Below are 22,762 nucleotides of genomic sequence, written 5' to 3'. Positions count from 1 at the left end.
GATTCGAATTGATGTTGTGCCGATCGAGGCCACCGATATTTCCTCTTAACCCTCTATGGACCATGTTGTGTTAATCGACCTTGTTTTCTCTTCTCCCGACGGTACTATAAATAGTTGGTTCTTCGAATGATCATTAAGATTAGTAATTTTAAGAAACAGTTTATTGTATCTTTGTCGTTAATAACGACACGATATTGTACATGATCACACCTGTTGGACTGTAGGGGGTTAAATGTTCATAGATGCGTGTATCGAATATATATACATAGATATGTATACAACATATATTTTAATAAGAATTAAATGTGGTTCGTAGCGATATATCTCTTAAGTAACGCCTCAGCGTTCGATGTGTTATTCAAACGAATCGTTCGGATATTATTTTTCAATGTGTGCAATAGATATTGTACACCCGTATTATAGAAAATCATGCAGCGCGTGTGATTATTATCGTCGTTGACAGAAGCCGCGATAAAGCGTACGAAAGAGTCTATAAATACTTCGCGGATATACATGTGGCGTTAACGTTGTTTCTTTATCTGAACCGAAACCTTAAAGAACGGGCGCCATGCGATAGTTTCTGACACGCTACTGAAAGCGAGATATTAATAACCGCGATGAAACGCAGCCAAAAATGATCGAGGAACCTTGTGCTAAAACGCGTTAACGCGCTATGCACATCGATCTATGCATTTATATGGATACTCGTCAGGATGAACAATATTCTACACGCACACGGCAAACTGGGAGGATGTATGCTTCTTTTGTGACCGGAAGGGCCTCGTTATATATTATACAGAAACATATACTCAGAGATGAGATACAAAGAGATAAACATAACGTAGAAGAAGTTTGTTGCGTTGTATCGAGGAAAAAGAAGAGGAAAGAAAGAAAAATGAATTGAAAAGCCGCGGCCCCTGATGAACGTGCGCGCGCAAGCAACATACTGTGTATGTGTGTTTATATGTATATACATAATATATATATATTTTTACTGTGTAGATATTTTTTGGTAAATTGTTACAATAATCCTATTAGATCAGGTTAAGCGTATATATATATACATATTACCATATTATGTAAATACAAATACAATAATAGCTGAAGAGAAAGCTGCTTATAATCGCCGGGTTTCTCTCGTCGGAAACGAATGAATGTAAACGAAATTTTGTTACCGTTTCAATGAAACATTCGACTCCAATGGTTATATACTATATATATATATATATATATATATATATATATATATATATATATATATATAGGCTTTTTCAATGATTCGCATCGTGTTTCTTTCTCTGTGCCTGTACAACTTACGAATAATTGTTATTCTCTCTCTGTAAAGAAAAAAAAAGCGACTGTCTGCTGGCACGCGCGTGACTTGGTTTCCGTACATCGTATTTTGTACATAGAAAAATGGTTACTCTGTTAAAAAGTCTTCAACGATTGTTTATTGATAGTAACGAGGGTTTTAAACGTCGATATTAAATTGCGTCAACGTGCAACAATATAAAGACAAACTGCAAGTTGTATTCGATTTTACTTTATACTACTCTATATTTATAATATTTATTACGTTTTTTCATATGTTGGTGTAATAAAGTTTAGGTATATACTTTGCAACACTCGCTTTACTGTATATCTTTCTGACCTACGTGATGAATGATCATCATTTGCCTTTCGTCTCTTGTAAATTTATGTATGAAAACGGACAATTATCGGCCTCTCCATTTCCATGATCTCTTAAGTAAAAATATCGTGAGAACAAGTTCAAAGTTTATTGTTTGTTGCCCTGTTCCCATTTCTTTACAGGGTGTTTTCGATCGAGCGGCTCAATTGGAAATGAATTCATTGAAATTTTCATACATATCTAAAAACTGCGGCTGAGAGCCGCACGATGTGTGAACCATAATAAGTTTTTACCTAGCGTCGTTCGGGCGAAGCTCTTACTACACAACATGCTGCGGACGCAGTCGGCGATGAACTGAGCAGAGCGCCTGAGCGATGAGCGCCGGGAGCTAAGCTCCCCTCTCAGGCGCCGAACAGGAGTGGGGGGACGCAGTCCCCATTTGCGGGGAACGTGTGGCGCCGCCTGGCGTTGGCGGGAAGAACTACAAGCGCAATTTTTGCGCTCCTTATCGGTAAAATAGAAAAACTCATTAGTTGTTAAACGAGTAAATGGCGCCACGTGTTTTGTAAAAAATTAAAAATATTGATTCAAAATTCAATTTCACGTTGTTTCATCGATATTTCACTTCGATGACACATTCCAGACATGAATAAGAAAAATTTCAAGTAAAAAAAGCTTCAATCTCGGTATGATTTACTAAGGAAAAATAAAAGATATGCAAAATTCCTGTTAAAATTCATAATGCGCAAATCAGAACCAGGCAAGTGTCTCTGAATAGTCATTAAACGTCAATGTTTAACTAGAAATTGGTTAAGTTAATTGTAAAAGAAGTATTCTACGCTTTCTATATATTTAAATCTAGCTAAAAACGTACCTACGGCTACTGCCGAAAAGAAGGCACCAGCGGAAGCTCCAGGAACATCCGGAGAGGGTGACGTTCCTAAGCAAAAGAAGCCGCAGCGGTTCGATTTCGGGAAAAGATGGCACAAATTTCGCGTTCTAACACCGAATTCAGCGTTACTCCGTGGTTCTTACGCTATGAACCATCCCCATTTCAAGTACAGAAGCCGGGGTCGACAAGCCGCCCCTTCATCGGTAGTTGCCATCGTCTACGGGCGTCTATTCGAGCCAAGGGACTGGGTCAAAGAATATGTAGACCAAGTGTTAGAAAACGGGGACAAACTGTTTCGTATAAGCGTGATGAGGAACCGGGTGAAGGAGAACGAATACATGACGGCGAAACTGGTGTTTCCAGAATTCTATATCGCCAATTACAAGGTCTTAGTTTGCGTGGAGGAAACGGGCATCTATGGCAACCTCTTCAGCGAAACCGTTGGCTGTCCAGATTTCAGCGATGGTCTGTCGAAATTCTTCGAAAGCAACGATGCTGGGGTGATCACTGCCCAGGGTACATCGATAGCCATGTGGCGACACCCTGAAATCGGATTCCTCTTCTTCGACCCGGCTCCCTGCGACGAAGATGGTATTCACCACACAGAAGGAGTGGCCTGCGTCATGAGATTCAAATGCTTGAGCGACCTTCGGGACCACTTCCTCAAGAACATGGACAGAAGATACGATTCTAGATACTGCATCGACAAGGTGACAGTATTGCGAGTGAGCGAGGTAGGTCGGGGATACGTCGATCGTCTTCCAAGCAACAGTCGTCTTGCGATCGACAAAAGCGTCCTCCGTGCCATCAACCCCATGGACATCGAGGACAACAAGATGGACTGCACCAAACCGGCGCCGAAAGGAGAGAAGGTGAAGGCTACCTTGACCGCCAAGATCCACAAGGAGCCATTAGCGATTACCATCTCAAACTACAGCATCGACAGACGTTTCGCTACCGATCCCTTGGTGGATCAGAACAATTTTGACACCGGTTACACCTACGAGGCTATGCACTTCAACGTGCCATCGACTTTCAGGGAGATGGCTGGGAACATGGCCATCCTCCATGGGCTGACCCACGAGCACAGCGATATGTACAAGGGCAAGGGGGCACAGAACGTGGCCAACTGTGTGATGGCTATTGCCATGAAGAAGGTTCACCCTGTGAAAACTTGGCTGAGGCCAAAACTCGACGAGATCCTAGCATTGGGAGACACCGTGTTCGCTGAAATTAAGTCTGCCAAACCGATGATGAGGACCATGACTGCGTCCGATTTGAACGATGCCAAAATTGAAGTGGAGGACAGGAAATTAGTGGTAGACGTGGATTTGATCACTGTTACAGGCACGATCACTTCTAAGATCCCAGAGGTGTTGAATTTGAAACAAGCGTTGGAGGAATTCTTCTTGGTTAACAGCGAAGGGGCGATCGAATCATCCGCCATGTCCGTGGCGATCTGGAGCCAAGACGACATGTTCTACATGTTCGATCCTCGCCAGTGTGACTCTATCGGCGTTCGAATTCGCGATGAAAAAGGTGGAAAGGGTAAACAGGACGATGAAGAAAGAAAGAAAGGAAACTGTTGCGTTATAAGATTTCCCAGTACCGATGCGTTGGCTGCTCTGTTCGTGAAGAACGTGGAGCATGCTAAAAAGAACGATCGCTTCACCATCAGGCACATCACGATTTTGGACGATATACCTGGGACAAGACCTTGGCACGACTTCCAACCTGGTACCGCAGGAGAGACCTGGGTCCTACAAGGTACCATCTCTAACGAAGACGAAGAGTTCGAAGACGAGAGTCGAGGCGTTCAAGGACTTGCTATGTCGGTGATAGGTCTGGTCAGCGCGAAAGAAACACCGCCTACGAAATGGACCAATGAGACAGTGGACATCGCGGTTCGAGAAGGGGACGATTACTATAACTGGTGCAACCCCGTCACGGAAGTAGAGGCTGAAACCGAGCGTTTCTTCTTTGTGCCGAACTTAAAGAAGAATTTGTACTTCAAGAACCGAAAGGTCAAGATAGACGTGGAGGAAGGAACGGTGGTAGGTGATTTAACTGCACCAGCCGACAGTGATATTCCGAATTTGGAAAAAGGTCTGAAGCAGTTCTTCGAGAACCATCAATATGGTATCGTGGACGTGAAGAGTATGAGCGTAGCTGCGTGGAAGGTCGAAGAAGACGTGAAAGTGAAGGACGAAATAGTGAAACAGAACGTCTACTACTGTTTCGATTCGAATCCCAGAAACAGTCGAGGTTTCTGGTCGGAAGAAGAAGTAGAGGAGAACGTAGCCTGCGTGATTCGAACCTTGGACCATTCGGTATTAGCGAAAATAATTGAAACGAACGCGGGCCAGGATCAGGAGCACGGCAACGAGTTCTCCATTCACGACATGAAGAATATCTCGATCGGTGCTGAGATGACCGATGAAGAGATCGAAGAGGACAAGCAGATCCCAGTGAAACCTGATCTGCGCAACTACCACAGCATAGGCGATACCGGAGCCGTCTTGTTGGGTAGTTTCAACCAGGGCAACGAAGTGATGTTCAAACGTCAAACCAGGGACAAGCAACAGGCGGCAACTGCTCTGGCAGCTATGGCGATGACGAAGCTGTATAATCCTCATCTCTGGTACAGAGAGGTGGTCGATGATATTCTGAAGCTGGGTGACAAGATCGCCCAGGATAACATGGAGAACCTTGCGGAAGAAGGTATGGAGGGAGAGGAACCAAGGAACTATCTCCTCCCCAGCGAGATCAGTGAGGATTTCGCAGTAGGAGTGAATCGGATATACGTAGCCTTGGAAGAGGAGGGTGCATCAGGCAAGATGAACGAATTGACCTCCCAATTAGAAACTTTCTTCGAATCGAATGCCATGGGTGTATTCAGGCAGGCCAACGTGATGATGCCTATTTGGAGAGAGGCCGATGTATTCTTTCTAGTAGATCCCAGAGGAAGGGATTCGAGAGGAGAACCTCGAGAAAAGGACGGCGTGGCCGCGGTAATGTGGTTCACCGATATTCCATCATTGGTCGCTGCGATCGAACCGGTTGCCACAGGTGAAGATTTCGTCATCGACGTCGTCAGTCTGGATAACGCGTACGAAACGCGTGTAGCCGAAGAGGAACGCCCAACGAGACCAGCTGCCGGGGACAATCCATGGTACCATTTCCCTAAAATGTCCGAAGGGGTATGGAGCATCAACGGTACCGTCAAGATGGACGATCCTAGGTTCGAAGAAGCTAATCGCAACACCCAAACAGCAGCCATTGCGGTGATGGCTATCGTTTTCTCAAAGGTCTACGAGCCACGGTATTTGACGCAGGCTGTGTTGGACGAGGTCATCGTAACTGGTGATAAATTGCACTCCAAGTGCGTGGAGAGACTCGGAGTAGATTCCGCGCCGAGGATCAATGAAATAATGACGGAATTTTTTCTCTCCTCTCGCCGTATCAATCTGACGATCAAAGATTGCGTGGAGGCTGGCAGTCTGACCGCTAAACCTCCCAAGGTCCAAGATTTGAACGCAGGAATTAACAAGTTCTTTGCACGGTACACTTCAGGAGCGTTGACCGTTAGCGGGGTTAAGAACATAGCCATCTGGAAGTTCGACAATGAATACTATGCCTTGATTCCTGACTATGGTGTCAACGTGCAGGAAGAAATCGCGGGTTCACCCAAGTTGCTGCGTTTTGCCAACATCGACATTCTTATGGAGCATCTTCAGAACTACTTGGGAACCGAAGGAGATTACGAACTGATCGCGATAGATGTAGTTAATTGGAACAAGTTTCCTCCATGGAAATTCGACCCCAGTTCCGCAGTTCGCCCTTCGAACCTACCTCCCTTGAACGCTTACAGAAGAGTCCAAGGCGAAGCTCGAGCGATTCTTCGGGGTACCTATCACCAGGGTGACGAGATCTTCCCGGAAACGCTGCGGAACAAGCAGACAGCTGCGAATTGCGTCGTGGCCCTTGGAATGTCCGTGGTGAAGAACCCGATCACCTGGACGAAGAAGACGATGGACGAGATCCTGGTGATCGGTATCAACGTTCACCGGCAAACGCAGAAGGCCAAGCCGACCATAACTCGCATCAAGCCCAAAGACATAATCAGAGTGTTCCACGTGGGGGTGAACATCCTGACAGCGGACATAGAAACCGGTACGGTGTCCGGTTTGGTGGCGATTCCACCTCCGGCCCCGGAAGACAAGAAGAAGAAGAAAAGGCGCGGAGGTCCGAGGAGGGCGAGAGGTGGTCGAGGGAAGAAGAGTAGAAGGCCTCAGAGAATACGCGCACCTCCTCCACCTCCGATTCTTTTGGAAGATGGCGTTCGAAAGTTCTTCGAGAAGAATCGGGCTGGAATTCTGGTGACCGATCGAGGAATGGTGACCATCTGGAAGGACTTGGGAGTTTATTTCATGTACGATCCCAGAGCCCGTAGCGATCAAGGTTTGCCCGATTTCTATGGCACTTCTTGCGTCATGTGGTTCGCGTGCATCGAGCCTCTCTACGAGGTACTCTTCGCCAATATCGACGATCAAGAGAAGTACGGTCGCTATGAGATCTGCAGGGTCATCATCAAGACCGCTATGATAGAACCTCTACCTTGTCCAGCTGGATTCAGACCGTACTTCGATTGCACGACTTCGCCGATTCCGATGACTCCTATGAAGAGAAACACCACCTTGGACGTGGAGACCGTCACCGACTACAACATGGTAGACGAAGAGCTAAGCATTCTTCGAGGAAGACTGCACATGCACCATCGTACATGGAGTCCCATCAGTCGTGGCTTCCAAAGTACAGCGATAGCTGCTGTGGCCATCGTAGTGGGACTTCTTCACGTTCCCTCCACCTGGACACCTGAATTAATCGACGCGATCCTGAGATACGGCGACCTTCTGCACTCGGACAGTGTACGCGCTGCTCGTCCTGGCTACAGGAATCTGTCACCTAGCGAACTGTTAACCGTCTTCATCGTCGGTGACTTCAGAGCCACAATACACGTCCACAATCATACCACTGCCGGTATTCTTCATACGTTCGATCTTTCCGAGTCTTTAACTATGTTCTTCCGCTCGAATTGCGCCGGGATTCTTCATACAACCAACATGGCCGTGGCGGTAATGCAACATTACGGGAAATTCTATCTGTTTGATCCTTGCGCGAGGAATAATCAAGGGAGACCGAGTTTCGATGGCACTGCTTGCGTGATGAAGTGCGAGAGTATCATGAAAATGGCCTCCATGTTCGTAAGCAATTGCAACCTGAAGACACCGAACGTGTACACTCTGAACGCGGTGAACGTGTTGAATCTGTACTTCTTCTCGGACGCCAAGAGCGGCTGTCCACCTAAATGCGAGCAATGATTAGTGAAATTGTGATCTATTTGTTATCGTGTTCATTTTGAAAATTGAAATTTCGTCGTGGTGATTTGTAATAAAGTACCTGTTACGTTTGTTGAAAAATCATAGAGGTGAATCGGCGTACAACGAAATGAATCGACGCGGTCGACAACATTCTCAAATTGCTAATTTTATTTATAGGTTTCTTTATGACACAAATCACTTTTAGCATCTACATGAGTAGGAGTACAGGCTATACGAGAATGAATTTGATACAGATCACTTATTTAGTGTAAATACAATGTGTGTCCTCAATTACACGCTATATAAACTAGATACTTAGAAAACACTGTACAACGCAGCTGAGAACTGTCGGTGATACTTTACAATATGTTACAAGCACTCCTTGAAGCGAGACGAGCCCAACCGCGACGGAGCCAACTTCGTTATCTCGTGAAATCGTTATCGTATAATCAGCCAACAGTCGTTCCCGACCGATATTCGCGACGTCACACGCGGTCTGCTAGGCCGTGTTAAGCGGGTTCCGGAAGCTGTTCCATCACGTTCAACTTCCTTTCGTCGCGAATCCTTTTTTTTTCCCCCTAAAAAAATGCAACGTGAGAACAGCTTCCTAGTCCCCTGACCACTGGTGGGTCCTCCACGGACGGACCCTCCCGACGTCGTCTCGTTCCTTGAAAAGTGAACTAACACGCCAAGTTCCATGAGCAGAGTTCAACACCTTAGGATAACTCTCGGTACAATTTCCTAAATAATTAATCCCCTCCCAAGAAATCATCTCTACCGCGAATACGATTGATCTTTGACTGAATCGTATTCGCGGTAGAGTCTCGTTGAACATCGCTGGAAGAATTTCAGCCTGGTCGAAGATATTTTCTGTCAGCTCGATTAATCCTTCGAGGAAACGCGTTCATATACATAAATGCTTCTTGTGTTCCGAGCATCATCCCCTGCGATCTCTGCCCCCGCAACCCGGCTCGTACAACAGTCATCGTCTCACGAACACGCAACATACGCAATTACACACACGCAGACACATACGCGACACACTCGGAATAATACATCGCACGGCTTTACGAGTCTTTTCTTTGTGGCTAACGTCTGTCAGTATGATCTGTAATCCTTCTTTCCTTTTTCTCTTTCTTTCATACCCTTGCGCTCGTTCCGTGAACCGCTGGTCGTCCTTGCCCGTACTTGGATCATTTGTTGCCTCCTTCTTCACGATCGAACCTCGATCTTCACCGAGGTATCCAAATTTTTATCGAGTACTATTATTTGAGAAGGTAATTCTATGAAAATAGAAGGATAATTTTTCAATTTTATGAATATCTAATTGTCAGTAAAAATTATTGAAAAAGTGTATGTTTAAGATTTACTTGGACCCACGAAATCACAAATTGATCGCTGATCGATTGTCGTATACTTTAAGTCATAGATCCTTATGGATCATTGATTAATTCGCGTTCAAAGTTTAAAATAAATTTACAAGCATAAAATAGGTACGTGAAAAATAAAATTCTGCAAATATTATTGATGATAGAGCGTGGATCGCGTGCAAAGATGGGTCGACCGAGGAGAAGGAGGCAACGAAGGGAGAGAATAACCGGTGGTTGAGGTAAAAACGCGGCAAAAGAAGCAAGAGACGCGTGATTGAACGCAAAGCCTAGGATACGACTGACAGAACGATGTTCGAAACGGATCGCAGTGTAAAAAATATGGGTTATTGATAATATTGGCATGATGTCGTTATGGCACGTTCAAGTTTACTGTTCGATACACGACGCGTATTACAGTTTTATCTTACGCTCCTCTCGCTATACAGAGACATCGGTGATTGCTTCAGTCGAGGGGGTGAATCGTAGAATCGGAGAAGAAAGATTAAAAAAATAATGATAAGAAAAGAAACGAAGAGAACAGGAAGAAAAGACAGAAACTCTCTCATTCGTTCTCATTCACTCTTCGCTCGCGTGACTTCCACATGGCGGCATAACGCAACTCTCTTTTTCCTTCTATTTCTCTGCTGATCTTCTTCTTCTTCTTCCATCTTCTTATTCTTCGTCAAAGTCCTCCATTGCACTTTCCCATTCGACGCAACAAAATACACCTTAAAAACGTATCTCTATCCTATGTACACAAGCTGCTCCGTTTTAATGAAAACGCACGAGAAAACAACAATCGTCGCGTGTACAGCTCGTTCTTTCTCTTCTCTTACGTTATCTTTTTCCTATGTATCGATCGATCAGAGATAATTGGATCGCACTCGAGGATTTCGAGCAATAGAATTTTTAATCCATAATAAAAAATGAAAGAAAATAATCGTGGTAACAGGCTTCGCGCAAAATATCTATCACTTCTAACTCGTTCGATTTACTATTCAAAAATTCGAATAAAATTTAAAGAAAAAAAAAGAAACTCTTGTGCGAAATTGCACATAACCGTCGCTCAATTCTTAACAATCGTATAAAAGGAAACTAAAGAAAAAAAGAAAAGAAAATAAAACGATCATTGCAATGGACGTGGAATTATCGAGTTCGTTCGCACGTATATTCCACGGTAACAAGAATTAAAAATGGAAACGAAAGAAAATTATGAAAACGAGCGCACGATCGACAAACATCATTCTACGCGTTCTTTCTTTCAACCAGTCGCCGCTATACAAGAACAATTATATTGCCGCTTAAAGGGTTCGCACATCGACGATCAGAAGATAAAACGCAAACTTACAAACGAGACGGAAACAAGCAGGGGAAACTCGTATACGCTTTGTCGTTCAGTCAAGATCGATAACAATTTTCTAAACGTTTTCATCTTTCTCGTTCGCCTATCACAATCTTTTTATCGCAAACAGGAACCGGTATATTTTCAAGTTCCAATTAAATAAAATGATTAAACTGATCGCGGTCTATCGCGCGTTTCTTCTTCGATAATTACGCCGAAATACAAGAAATGTTTCTTTTAAAAAACGTGAAACGATTCGAAATGCTAAAGAATTAACGAAGTCACAGCTCGAGGTTTCAAAGAAGAAATAAAACGCGCGAAGAAGCGATTGTCGCTTGCAGAGACGACGATCTCTAAATAATACATGCCTTCTCTCCTGCTTTGTCAACGTCCTGTGAACGACTGACGAGGGAACACAGAGGAATAGCGACTTTCGATCGAACACGATTAACCTTGTACGTTCTAATGGAAGCTCTGAACCGCGCGATTCGATGCCACAACAATTTCTTCCTCGCCGTGTTATTCTTATTGTCTTCGATGGCCCGATAGCGCGAACGGTGCGCATGTTCGTTCTCAATCGCCCCTGATTCCTCGATCTCCTCTCGATTTCGACCCTGACGGGGTTGTAAAACTTAGGATTAGAGTTCATCGTTCATGAACGAGCCACATCTGATCATCGAGTCCGCACGGATTCCTGAGATTTCGCCCAAGACAGCTGTTTTTTCATTTTTAATTATGCAATGGAGATCCACGTAAAGAAACAATTCGATAAACGTTTCACCTGGCGATCGCGTTACGCCGTACAATCTATATAATCGAAAAGGTAACTCTGAATACGAATCAGAGGAAAGTTATAACGACGAAGGTCAGATAAAAGCGGGTACGCAGGTGGATTTTCGTTGAAGGGCGGGTTTGAAACAGCGACACGGATTGTCACGTCGTGAAACGAAATAAAATGAAGAGATCTTACATGCTAATCAATCGCACAGTGTTATAGACTTTTAAAAAAATAACAAATTACATACAGGAGAATAGGTATTCCGACATCGTGAGGTCGAATTAAATGAATGACGACGAAATGTCTCGTTCTCGCTTGGACACATCATTCTCTCTCTCGGCATTGCTCTTTCATTCTATCTTTCATTCTTTCTCTCTCTCTCTCTCTCTTTTGCTTGCTCGTTTTACCTTTAGTTTATACGTCTGCGGTATAATTACTTTATAGAATATAGTACCTGGCACAGGAACATGACCTCTCAGTCATTGGCATCACAACGTAACAAGGACTACAAGCTGTGTCACGCGCACCTTCATCGTCAGCCAGTTATGCGTATCATATAGTTTCTCTCTCTTTTTGTATCCTCTTTCAACATCTCTCACGCAGGCACACTCTTCCTCTCATTCTGTCTATCTAGCATGCGAACTGACAATCTTTCTCTCTTTCTCTCTCTCTCTCTCGAGTGGGTGACTACAGCCAGACACTTGGTCCTGAGTATTTCTGCATCGTATGTTCATATGTTTCTTTTGCCTTTACTTTTCTTCGCTTGTCCGTCTGTTCGTTCAATCGTAAACACGTGTGAACGTCCTTATATACCCAGACTCCTCTGCCTATCGCTGCTAAAGACTTTGGACACTGGGTCTGTCCCGACGAACGAACGCGGCGAGAGACTGGACACGATTATCCCGAGGATCTCTCCCTCGTAGCCTTGCGTCCTAGATCCGAGTCGATTTCACACTGGTATCTCCTCTTTCGCTCCATCATTTTCCTGGACCCTGGGCTCCAACTTGATTACCCGGATCTCCTTGTATAGTCTTCACACGACTGACGCGATTGGCCAACAAATCCCCCATTTCAGATCTGTCCTAACGACGATCCGAATGAAGAGGAGCCAGCTATCATCCGCCGCCTCCTCCTTCGTCCTCCTCGTCGTCGTCGTCGTCGTCGTCGCCCTGGACCAGGTGACGACATTGACCCCTATTATCGTCCAGCTTGCCGTCTGTACACGTACATGGACCCTGTTGATGACACGGCGCGTAGCAACAGTCTTGTCACGTGGGTCCGGCCGGGGCTACGTAACACTGATCGCCGGATTGGTGGTGCCCGACGGCGCCGAGACCACTTCACTCTTTATACACTGTCCGGTCAGTTGGTTCACGCTAAGGGGATTGTTGATGTCGTGGGGATTCGTGCCGACCGGGTTACGATGGGGCGGCGGCGGTTGTACAGGCTGATTGTGCGGCTGACTGGTCGGGTTCGATAGGGGCGGAGGCGGCACCGGGGGTGTCAGAGGGCAAGGACACGGGCTGGCCAGGCTCGAGGGCGACGGTAATACCAGCGATGGACTAGCCAGACTAGACAACGCGGACAAACCCCCGGGACTGCTCAGCGACTCGTCCTCCTCGGGAGTGCCTGCCTCCCCCACGCTGCCAAGGTTGTCCTCCGAATGATCGTCCTCGCCTTCGCCGTCCGCTTCGCCGTCGCCGTCTCCTCCCTCCCCCATGTATCTGATACATTTCTTCTTACGTCTGCGAACAAGCGTTTCAAGATTAGCCCGGATGATCTTAAGAAGCCACCAGGGTGATTGATGGTTATTCAAGAAGATAGAACGTGGCTTCCATTTGATGTACACGCTGATGTATCATTAGTGAAAGTGAATAAAAAAATTTGTTAAAGAAACGACGTTCGATCCTCCCTGTTGTATGGTTACATCCAGTATTATTATATACCAACTAAAAAAGAACACATGCGGTCACTCGTGGTCGTAGCAAGATCGACCGCGCAGAAATCTTTGCTAAAATTTTTCACACGTGATTTCTTTGTTACAAAGAGTTTCCCTTCCAACGCGTTCGTTAACTCGTCGAATGAAAACGAGATCTCTGCGCGATCAGCTTCGGCTTGTATTGCTCGACACGGATATACGTATCACTCGCTGCCAAATGCCATGCTCAAAAAGATTCAGACGTAACAAGCAAATAACTGGTGTGTAATAAACGTATACGTGAAAAACGAAAGTCTCAACAAAAAGAATTCAAATGCCGGGGCACAAGGTGGGCGGGGTTCCGGGGGAGGAGGGGGTTTTTGGGGTTTGAACGCTGTTTTAATCCGCAGGCGAGAACTACGTGTCCCGAGCAGTACGCTGTGTCAGTACACGCGACAGAAATCGATCAACGAAATCGCTAACGAAAAGCTCGTAGAACAGTTACGTGGAACTTGGAACTTTTCATGAGCGATACTCTGGTACGCTCTCTCTCTCTCTCTTTCTCTTTCTTCTCTCTTTCTCTCGAATAAATATCGTTCCGTTCCAAAAAAGTGCAAATGAAACGAGAAAGAAAAGACGAACGGAAAGGAAAAAAAGAGACGCGACCGATCGATCGATCTCGAGACGCGGGAAATTTGAAACCCGATACACGAAATGTATTAGAAATATTATAATACAGGACAGAGGCGAAAATGTATGGCTACTGCAAAGTTCCCGAAAAGTGAGCCCGACCGACCTCGTGTGCTAACTGCATCGCAGTCGAGACATTTATCGCTCTGCCATTGGCTCTCATTATTCATCTCTTAGCCAGTCGAGTTAGTTTATTGCTCGTGTTTGATCAAGTGTCAACAACATTACGGTTCTTGGGTGGGACATCAACTGTTCGCAGGCACGTCTGGATTTAAAAAGCGTTAGATGTACCTTCTGCATACTTTTCTTTCGAGTATAATCGGTTCGCACAAGTCGCTCCAGCTGCTGACCTAGCCACGTTGAACCGGAAGAAAATCTATTCGTTCGCGCAATGATTCCAGGATCGATTTCAATTAAATTAGAGAAGGAGAGGGAATTGCATCGTGGATGGTTCTATATGATCGGGGAAAGTGGTTTGGTAAAAGAAATCAAACTACTTTTCTTTATAATATACCACTTAGTTATTCGATCCCGAGGATCATCTCTCTTCGAGCCCAAGGAAAGCCAGCAACTGGACGCGGATCAAGGCTGTAACGTGTCCGGACTCTTCAAACCTCTACGAAGCGTAAGAAGCCGCGCGACATCGATTTCGCGACGATAAATTCGTACGATACGAACGAAAGCTACCAGGAGCTTCCTCGTGACACTACCTGGCCAAGATTTTGGTCGTCAGGTGTGACTTCGTCCTCGAAACGTTTCACGACGCGCGGCTAAACGACATTTAATGCAAACAAGTATAATTTTACGACATTACAAGAAACAATAGAGAAACTAAAAAACAGATAGAAAACAACAGAAGAACGTTGACATAAAAAATAAAAGAAACAATAAAAAAAAGAAAAATAAATAAATAAATCATGTTCACGTAGTACTAAATAAAAATAAGGTTCAACACATCCGTTACCAACACATAATTCGTCGTAATTACCGTACACGAACTGTTCATGCCATCAAATCAGACTCATAAATAATTAATATGTATATAATATATATGTATGTATTTATACTTCTCTATTGCCAAATGTTCCGAACCGAGAACGAACATAAGAAGAAAAGAAAGAGTGAAAAATCAGAGATATGTATCTTGGGTTATACACGTGGGTGTAGAATGTACGCAACACGTATATATTTATATATATAAACATATAGATGGTATATATATAATATATACATATATCATATGTATTACAGACCAGCCATGCTAAGGGCAACACTGATTAAATTCCAACTAAACGAGGGTAAATCAAATGTAACAATAATAAGCTGCAAAGAGCCACAACAATGAGAAACAATGCGAGCATTAGGGCGTCGTTGTGCCGCTCACTATGCCACCCCCGCTCGTCTCAACCACCGGAAGTCAGTTCTCTTCTTTCCTTCTTCTATACATTCAAACATAATACTTCAAAAAAAAAAAAAAAAATTCTTTCTTTTAAAAAAGCAACAAGAACTGTATTTAATTATTTCTAGTTCTTCATTGTTGGAAAGGGCAAAACGAGCAGAGTTGGTTGATTATAGCGAGGGCCAACGAGCCCGTAGGTTTAAGTCGGGACTGACCACTGTTTAAGAAGAAGTGTTGCAGTAGAAGGGAGGCGATAGGCTTGACTAGAGATTAACATAAGTGGGTTCTTGCTGAGGCGAGGAGGCATTGGAGGCAGTGTTGGTGTTTGGGGGTGCAGTAGCTGCCCCTACCGTCCCTCCACCACCTCCAGCCCCGACCCCTGCCCCCGCGCTACTTCCCACACCGTGATGGATTATGCTCGCGTGGATGCCCATCCCCGCTCCATGCTCCACTGGGCTGCCAAAACCAACCACCAGCCATTAAAGGGGCGCTCGTCGCATCGACGTTATCACTTTAATCCCACCTTAATCCCACACCGTATCGTCGTCACCCACACGCATCGGCCCGAATTGTCCGCGAGCGGACCTCGCTTATCGCTTATCTTCTCCACCCTCTTTCGTCGCGATCTTATACAGTTTACGTGGTCGACCATCGTCGTCATCGAGGCACCACTCTATTTTTTTTTCGCGAAGGATGGTTACAGTTATTTTAGACAGCAATCCCTATTTTTGGGATGGCCAAAATTGATACGCGACTACTCCTATTCTTTTTATTAATCAATAGATTTCCATTTCAGTATCGCTGCCTCGATACCGAACAACGTCGACCTCGTTGCAACAAATTCAACTTTGTTCTTTCTGAAAATACGCGCAACTTCAGCGATTCCGCAGTGTCTGATCAGAAAATATGTCTCCCAAATGTCCGTGTTCATGAGTAGCTTCTTCTGGGTCGCCACTGTTAGCCAAGTGTGTAAAGTCTAACTATTCAGATATAAACAACGGAGACAGAATTGTCGTTACACGTTGCATTCATTGACGTAACTAGGAATTTTGCCAAAGGGGTCGGTTATTATACATTCCGAAGGAACAAGGCTCATCTTGGCCGATTATCTAATTACGCCAATGATTGTATACGGTAATTTTTCTTTTTCTCAACGTTTCATCGTGAATGAAAAATTCGTTGGGATTCGTCATCGCCCCTTTAATGAGGTCCATGAGATTCACAAACCCAGCCGGGAGTTGGGGCGTTTTGGGCGCACAGTGAGAAACGGAAGTTAGAGTGGCGCTATAACGGGTGGCTCGTGATGCCGCAATAAACTACAGAGTGTGGTATCGAGTAGAGTTATTTACAAGCAAAAATACAGTGGACGATGCCACGGTTGGATCGATCCAGCAGCGTGCGAGTAAGATACTATCACTTGTGTACTTTGTTCTGTTCTTTTTCCCTTCGTATATTTTGCTTTTTGGAAGACACATTTTCTGACTGCCGCGCGTTTTCTTTACGCGTTTCACTTATTTTAGATGATTGAATTCGATCACGATTATTTTAATTATATTCTTTCAATCACGCGTCGGCTCTTTTCAAGTTCCACGATAACATGTGGATGACGGAACGGAGCAGAAGACGATTACAATAAGAAGTGGTGATAATCGAGAGTACTATTATTCGTGCCCGGGTTGCAACTAATTTTTTAATCAAATTGTTGCGTATCAAAATATGGTGACACGCAACAACTTGCTTCTATATCAACACTCTAAGTGTCGATTATATTGAATCTGTGATTGTCAAAGTGTTAACAGTTGTCAGTATCCTCTGATTAAAGTACCCAGAAATGACACGTAGATAGAGCAGCTTTGATGAACCTTTTGCATCCAGAATTGTTTAGAATATGGTTACAAAGAAAACATAGCGCGTTTGAAAAGCAACCCGTGCTCGTATCATCGTTCACCATCATTCATCACATGTAAAAAGTAAGTTGTTCTAGTGGAACTACATGAACTGTGACGTGAAAACTTCTAGTCTTTCTCAACACTTCTCAAGATCGAATAAGTATATACACGCGACCCGGAACAGCGTGCGCAGCTTTGCCGACAAGAACGGTATAGTAATTCTCCATTTTTGAAGAAGCAACCGATCAAAAAACCCTCTACACGATGCACACGTACCTGCATGGCTTGCACCATTGGCTTTGCTGGTCTAATCCGTACCTGGCGCGACATTTCTTCATGTTGTTACCTAGAAAATTTGAAAGGTGCATCGATTAGTATCGCAGAAATGTTTCTTCTCCGTCTGTGAACAGGGGAGATGTATATCCTTCTTTATCATTCGCGCACATGTATCATCGAATTTCTATCATTTTGCCAGACGAATGACGCTAATTGACAATCACGTCTGAGACGTTAATTTTTGAATAAAATTGCAAGGCTAGCGTGACATTTATTTGTTGGAACAATGCTGAAGAATATCAAATTTTGTCAACTAGTCATGCGTGTAACAAAACGATTGTAACTGATCGAGCTTGATTCTTTTTTTTATAATCGTTCATTATTTTAATTAGATTTTATTACTTTATTTAATGTGAAGATTTCAAGCTCGAACAGTTTAGAAATTTGACAATATATGTATATATATCAGCGAAACAGGATCTTCCCAGAAGACTTACATTTTTTCAAACGCAATCATATTATTTTATAAAGAAAGTTTATTATTCAAAATTGTACTGCAACAGCAGTCTTCAAGGAAGAATCCTGCGGATTGATAAAAAAAAAGAAAGAGATATTTTGTCAAGCTGAGTAAAAAATGGCATGCAGCGTAAACGTTAAACGGCGTAAAAAATACGATCAAAGATCATATCTACTCAATTAATGTCGTGAACTGTATTAAACGCAAGCTCTAGATAATAAATATTAAAGATGAATATAAAAAAAAAAAAATTTTAAAAAAAGGAAACCCGAGCGCTCAGGCATCGTGAACGAAACAAACTCGCGTGTAAGGGTCGAGAATAATTGAGTGATTGATTAGAGGTGACCATAGAGAACCAAACGAAATAAAAAAAAAAAAGGCCAATTGATAAATAAATTACTATAATTAGAAGAAGAAAACAAAAAGGAGAAAAAATCGACAAGGTCGACAGGCAACGTTGAAACGATCAAAGGTGATGGTGATGGTGGTGAGCAAAAGAATATAGAAAAAAAAAGAAGGAAATATGAATTTAAACCAGCGTATCATAGTTAAAAAGAAAAGATAGAGAACAGCAACTGCAATGAAAATAAGAACGATAAAAAAAAGAAAAATAAGAACAGTAAGAGCACAGAGAGAGAGAAGAGAGGTGGAGAAAGAAAAGAAATAGAAGAAAATAGGTGAACACAGAGAAAGAGAGACTGAGTGAAAAATTAAAAACGCTTAGGATTGTCTGATTGCGGAGTATAGGTCCCTGTAAAAATGCAAGATGGCCAGCGTCCCCAAAGTTGTATACGTAATTAATAATTAATAATGCTGTGTCATGTGCGTGTACGTGTGTACTGAATGCGCTCGTGTCCCATTTTGTTTCCCGTTATATATATATATTTTCTTTATCACACAATATATATATTAATGGAAATATATATATTTTTTTTCAAACATGGAGGCACGCACGTGCGCACGCGTACGTGCACGCCCGTTCACGCGAGTGAATGTTCTTTCTTTCTTTTTTTTTTTTTTTTTTTTTTTTAATTTCCGGTACTTAATCATTCTTATTCTTTACTACTACTTTTCTCTCTTCTAACTTGTCTTCTATCATTATAATATATATTATTTTCAATGTTGTTATTGTTATTGTTGTTTTCAAATCGAAGAAAAGAAAAACAAAAACTACTTGAAATACCAATATAAATCACATATATATATGTATATATGAACGTCTAATATGCGTGTGCATGTATATAACAGCAATAATAATAATAATAATAATAATCATATATATATGTAGAATATATATATAATAATAATAATAATAATAATAATAATATATCGACCCAAAACCCCAAGACGGGGGGAAAACATGCAACATAATGTAGTGTAGCAATAAAGAATGTATATAATAATTATATAATATAGTATATGTAATAATGAGGGGGTGGGGGGCTGTTGATAGGGGGTGAAATAGGTGGACTTTTAATAAATTTCTGTAGCTGTTGTTGTCGTTGTTGTTGGTGTTGCTGTACGTGGGGCGGGGGGAGCTTGTAAAGAATGTGTGGAGTGAGGCATGTGGGTACCTCCAGGATCACTGTTTGTGTCTTGTTTGCGCTTCCTCTTCTTAGTTCGGTTGGTATTTGCGCGGGAAGACCAGTCAGGGTACAGCTGCATGTGCAACTGTCTCTCCCGTCGCGCCAACTCATAATACTTGGCCTGTTCCTCTCGCCCTAGCGCGTGCCACTACCGAGAGAGAACCAAACACTATTTGTAATTGTGCATGAACCGTTGGCTAAACAATATTTTTAATCAAGAAAGATAAAAAAAAAAAAAAGAGATTCACTAATGCTACTGCCGCCACCCTAAAATTGCATCTTTCGTTTTGTTTTTTCTTTTTTCAATTTAATTCTCTTTTATACTGCTGTTAAGGTCTGGTAAAAGATTAACGTTTACTGGTTAAAGATTATTATTTATCTACGATACTTTTTGATCTTTAGTTACGGTTAAATTAAAAAAAATCTCGTCTTTCACGTTTCTTATGCGCTTTCGATACCGTTCCACGCGCATCTCGTTGCCTTTCTTAATCATATCATTGGCAATTAAACACTGGGGTCCCTACTTTCCGTTTAAAGTGCTAGAAGAACAGCCTAGATTCTCCCCTCCCCCTCGCTTGTACCGCTATTATACGTCGTTATCGTCGAGTTTCAATTATTTTCGGACGATACAGGGTGTCTGATAGAGGGTCGTTGCACATGATTAATCGTGGACCACGTGTTCCAGCGAAACGAGGATTCTTGACTGGTGTCTATACACTGAAAAAATATACTGTAATCATACATTTACACGTATTGCATTTATAATATCCTGTATGTGCAACAAGTGTGATATTAGTACATTAGGTCAGGGTGAGGATGCACTTGCACTTTTCGACTACTGAACCAATGTAATGACTGCGTGCTGCTCAAAAGGTTAATGCATTAAAATTACAGTTGTTTCCCTTAAAAGTAAATAATTCAACGAAAGTATCTTCCTCGCTAATTACAACCCTTAATGCTACCCCCCCTTTTTTTTCAGTGTATTCGTACTTTTCAACCGATGACATTTCAACGGGACACAGTATCCATTACGAAAACGTAGCAACTTTGAATCATTTCGTGGACACGGGGTTGAAGAAGACCCCGTTCGAAACGCTGGAGGAAGGGAAACGACCGGAAACGAGGTCTTGTCTCTACCAGACATCCCGTACCGCAAGCCTCTCAATCATACGTCTTTTCACTCTGCTTCGAATTCTTCGATACATGACATGCTCTCGTTAATTACGTTCGTGAACATATTTTTTTGTCCCTCTTACGTCATTCGAATCGTACGTCTCTCCGTGAACGGATACCGCTTTAGGGAGTTTGGCCAGATATAGAAAAAAAAAAAAAGAATCTGCGTACATGTTCGCATGCCGCGAGAAGTTCGTTTTTTATCCCCCTTCGTTCTCAATCCAGGGTCGACGGTGCCTGGTCCGCAAAAGATTCGCCCCCAACAGACAATCCAATATAAAATCGAGTCGACGCAAAAAAAAAAAAAAAAATATAATACCAAAATCAACGGAAACAGCGTAACGTACGCGTGCACGAGTCGTTGCACGCGTACGTAACACGTTCGAAGAGCTGATCGATCATTATTAAAAAATATAAAACACAAGTCCGCACGAGTTGAAGAGTGAAAATGCCAGATAATTAAAATAAAATAAAAAAAAAAAAATTTCAAAAAAAAGATAAGAGAACAAATACACAAGTGACAATTGAACAGAAACCAAATTTATAAAAAAAAAAATAAAATAAAATGAAACAAACAGGTTCTCATCATCAAATAAAAAACAGAATATGAAACGCACAAGAGACTTTGATCGTTTCAATATCAACCAGTAGGTAATCTATATGAATTATTATTATTATTATTATGAATTATTAAGGGCCTGCTGTTCTAGCACTGGAAAGTGGTACCTCCGGTGGGATCTGCGGACCGTTCTTTCTTCCTCTTCTTCTTCTTGCTGCCGTATCCGTAGTTATCCCTGGCACTCCAGCCGGGGTATCGTTGCTGATGGAGATGGCGCTCCTGCCTGGCCGCCTCATAATACCGCGCCTGCTCCTCCCGGCTTAGCGAGTGCCACTGCGTGTCATACCCCCAAAATTCAGATTCACAGATTCACAGTCTCACAGTATTTATCCGTGCACCGTGTGTCCCTTTTTTTCTCACGTGTTTTTTTTTTTTTTAATCCGATCTTTATTCATATTTTTTTTTTTTCTTAAATTCATTATCGTATTAACGGTAATACGTGTGCTTTTTTTTATTAATCTGCTCGTCTTTGCGACTCGTTTAGAGCGGATACACCACAAGAGAGATGTGTCCTTCTCGTCACCCAACCCTTTTTTTTTTTTCGGTTCGACCCGACCCCAAAAAAATCCTCTCGTAACGAGATTTTTTTCCTTAGATCCCACCTACGATGCTCTCTCTCTCTTTCTATCTATCTAACTATCTATCTATCTATCTATTTATCTATCTTCTCTATTCGATATTCAGATATATATTTATATATATATACTAGCAGGTATACGGTTAGTGCTTCGATTTGATCAATATCGCGGATCAACGAAAGAAGTTAAAAAAAAACGCATGCAATTATTATTTTTCAAGATCATCCTTGGAGACACCCTGTTCAAACGGGGTCCCTGGGGATGATAATCTTCCCTCATGGTCGCCAAGTCAACATTTTGCTTCCGAAGCAACGAGAGCGTAGCTCGTTTTCTTCATTTACCGTTTCACTGAATCATACGACGTGATCGACGAGGTTCGATTTTCTTTGATTCCTCTGGCATACAGTTCGAAATTGAACTCGTACCTTACGTTGTACGAGATACGTTCAAGTGACAGCAACGTGTTTGAAAGAACAACCAAAGAAAACAGAAGAAAATCTTGACTTTGGCACGTGTCTGTTACTTTTACATCAGGGCTCTGCTTGCTTCGAAATTCTTGGACTATAAAATTCAAATGTCTGCTTCCTCGAGTGAAACAATTTATTCCTGAAACAATTTTTGGTACCATTAATAGCATTTCAAATCAAAAGAAATATTTGTCATCTTACTGTTTTTCCTTAGCAGACCCTGATGTAACAGCTTCTCAAATGTTAAAAAAAAATTA

The 22,762-nt window shown here is 42.8% G+C and overlaps 2 protein-coding genes across 9 annotated transcripts in view; one reads left to right on the top strand and one right to left on the bottom strand.

Moving 5' to 3' along the window:
• Positions 1–2,187: 2,187 nt before the first annotated feature.
• LOC117607797 (uncharacterized) lies at positions 2,188–8,148 on the top strand. The gene is made up of 2 exons (XM_034331920.2): positions 2,188–2,390; positions 2,493–8,148. The coding sequence occupies exons 1-2, from the start codon at positions 2,372–2,374 to the stop codon at positions 7,901–7,903; spliced, it is 5,430 nt and encodes a 1,809-aa protein (XP_034187811.2). The 5' UTR covers positions 2,188–2,371; the 3' UTR covers positions 7,904–8,148.
• A 963-nt stretch (positions 8,149–9,111) lies between these two features.
• LOC117607798 (protein pangolin, isoforms A/H/I/S) overlaps positions 9,112–22,762 on the bottom strand; it is a 165,034-nt gene continuing 151,383 nt past the window's right edge. For 4 of the 8 annotated variants that reach the window (XM_034331926.2, XM_076688544.1, XM_034331921.2 and 1 more), the window contains 3 exons: positions 21,568–21,733; positions 17,566–17,635; positions 9,112–13,138 (listed from right to left, as the gene is read on the bottom strand). In XM_034331926.2, the coding sequence (XP_034187817.1) occupies positions 12,682–13,138; positions 17,566–17,635; positions 21,568–21,733 (693 nt within the window). In that variant the 3' untranslated portion in view covers positions 9,112–12,681. Of the gene's footprint in view, positions 13,139–15,615; positions 15,857–17,565; positions 17,636–19,656; positions 19,817–21,567; positions 21,734–22,762 lie in introns of those variants that run through there. The other 4 variants (XM_034331924.2, XM_034331925.2, XM_034331922.2 and 1 more) reach the window with 4 other exon arrangements.

The sequence above is a fragment of the Osmia lignaria genome, chromosome 6 (assembly GCF_051020975.1).
Source record: "Osmia lignaria lignaria isolate PbOS001 chromosome 6, iyOsmLign1, whole genome shotgun sequence".
NCBI classification, from domain to species: Eukaryota; Metazoa; Arthropoda; class Insecta; order Hymenoptera; family Megachilidae; genus Osmia; species Osmia lignaria.
Note: the sequence above shows the minus strand (reverse complement) of the source record. Positions and strands in the feature narration are given on the sequence as shown.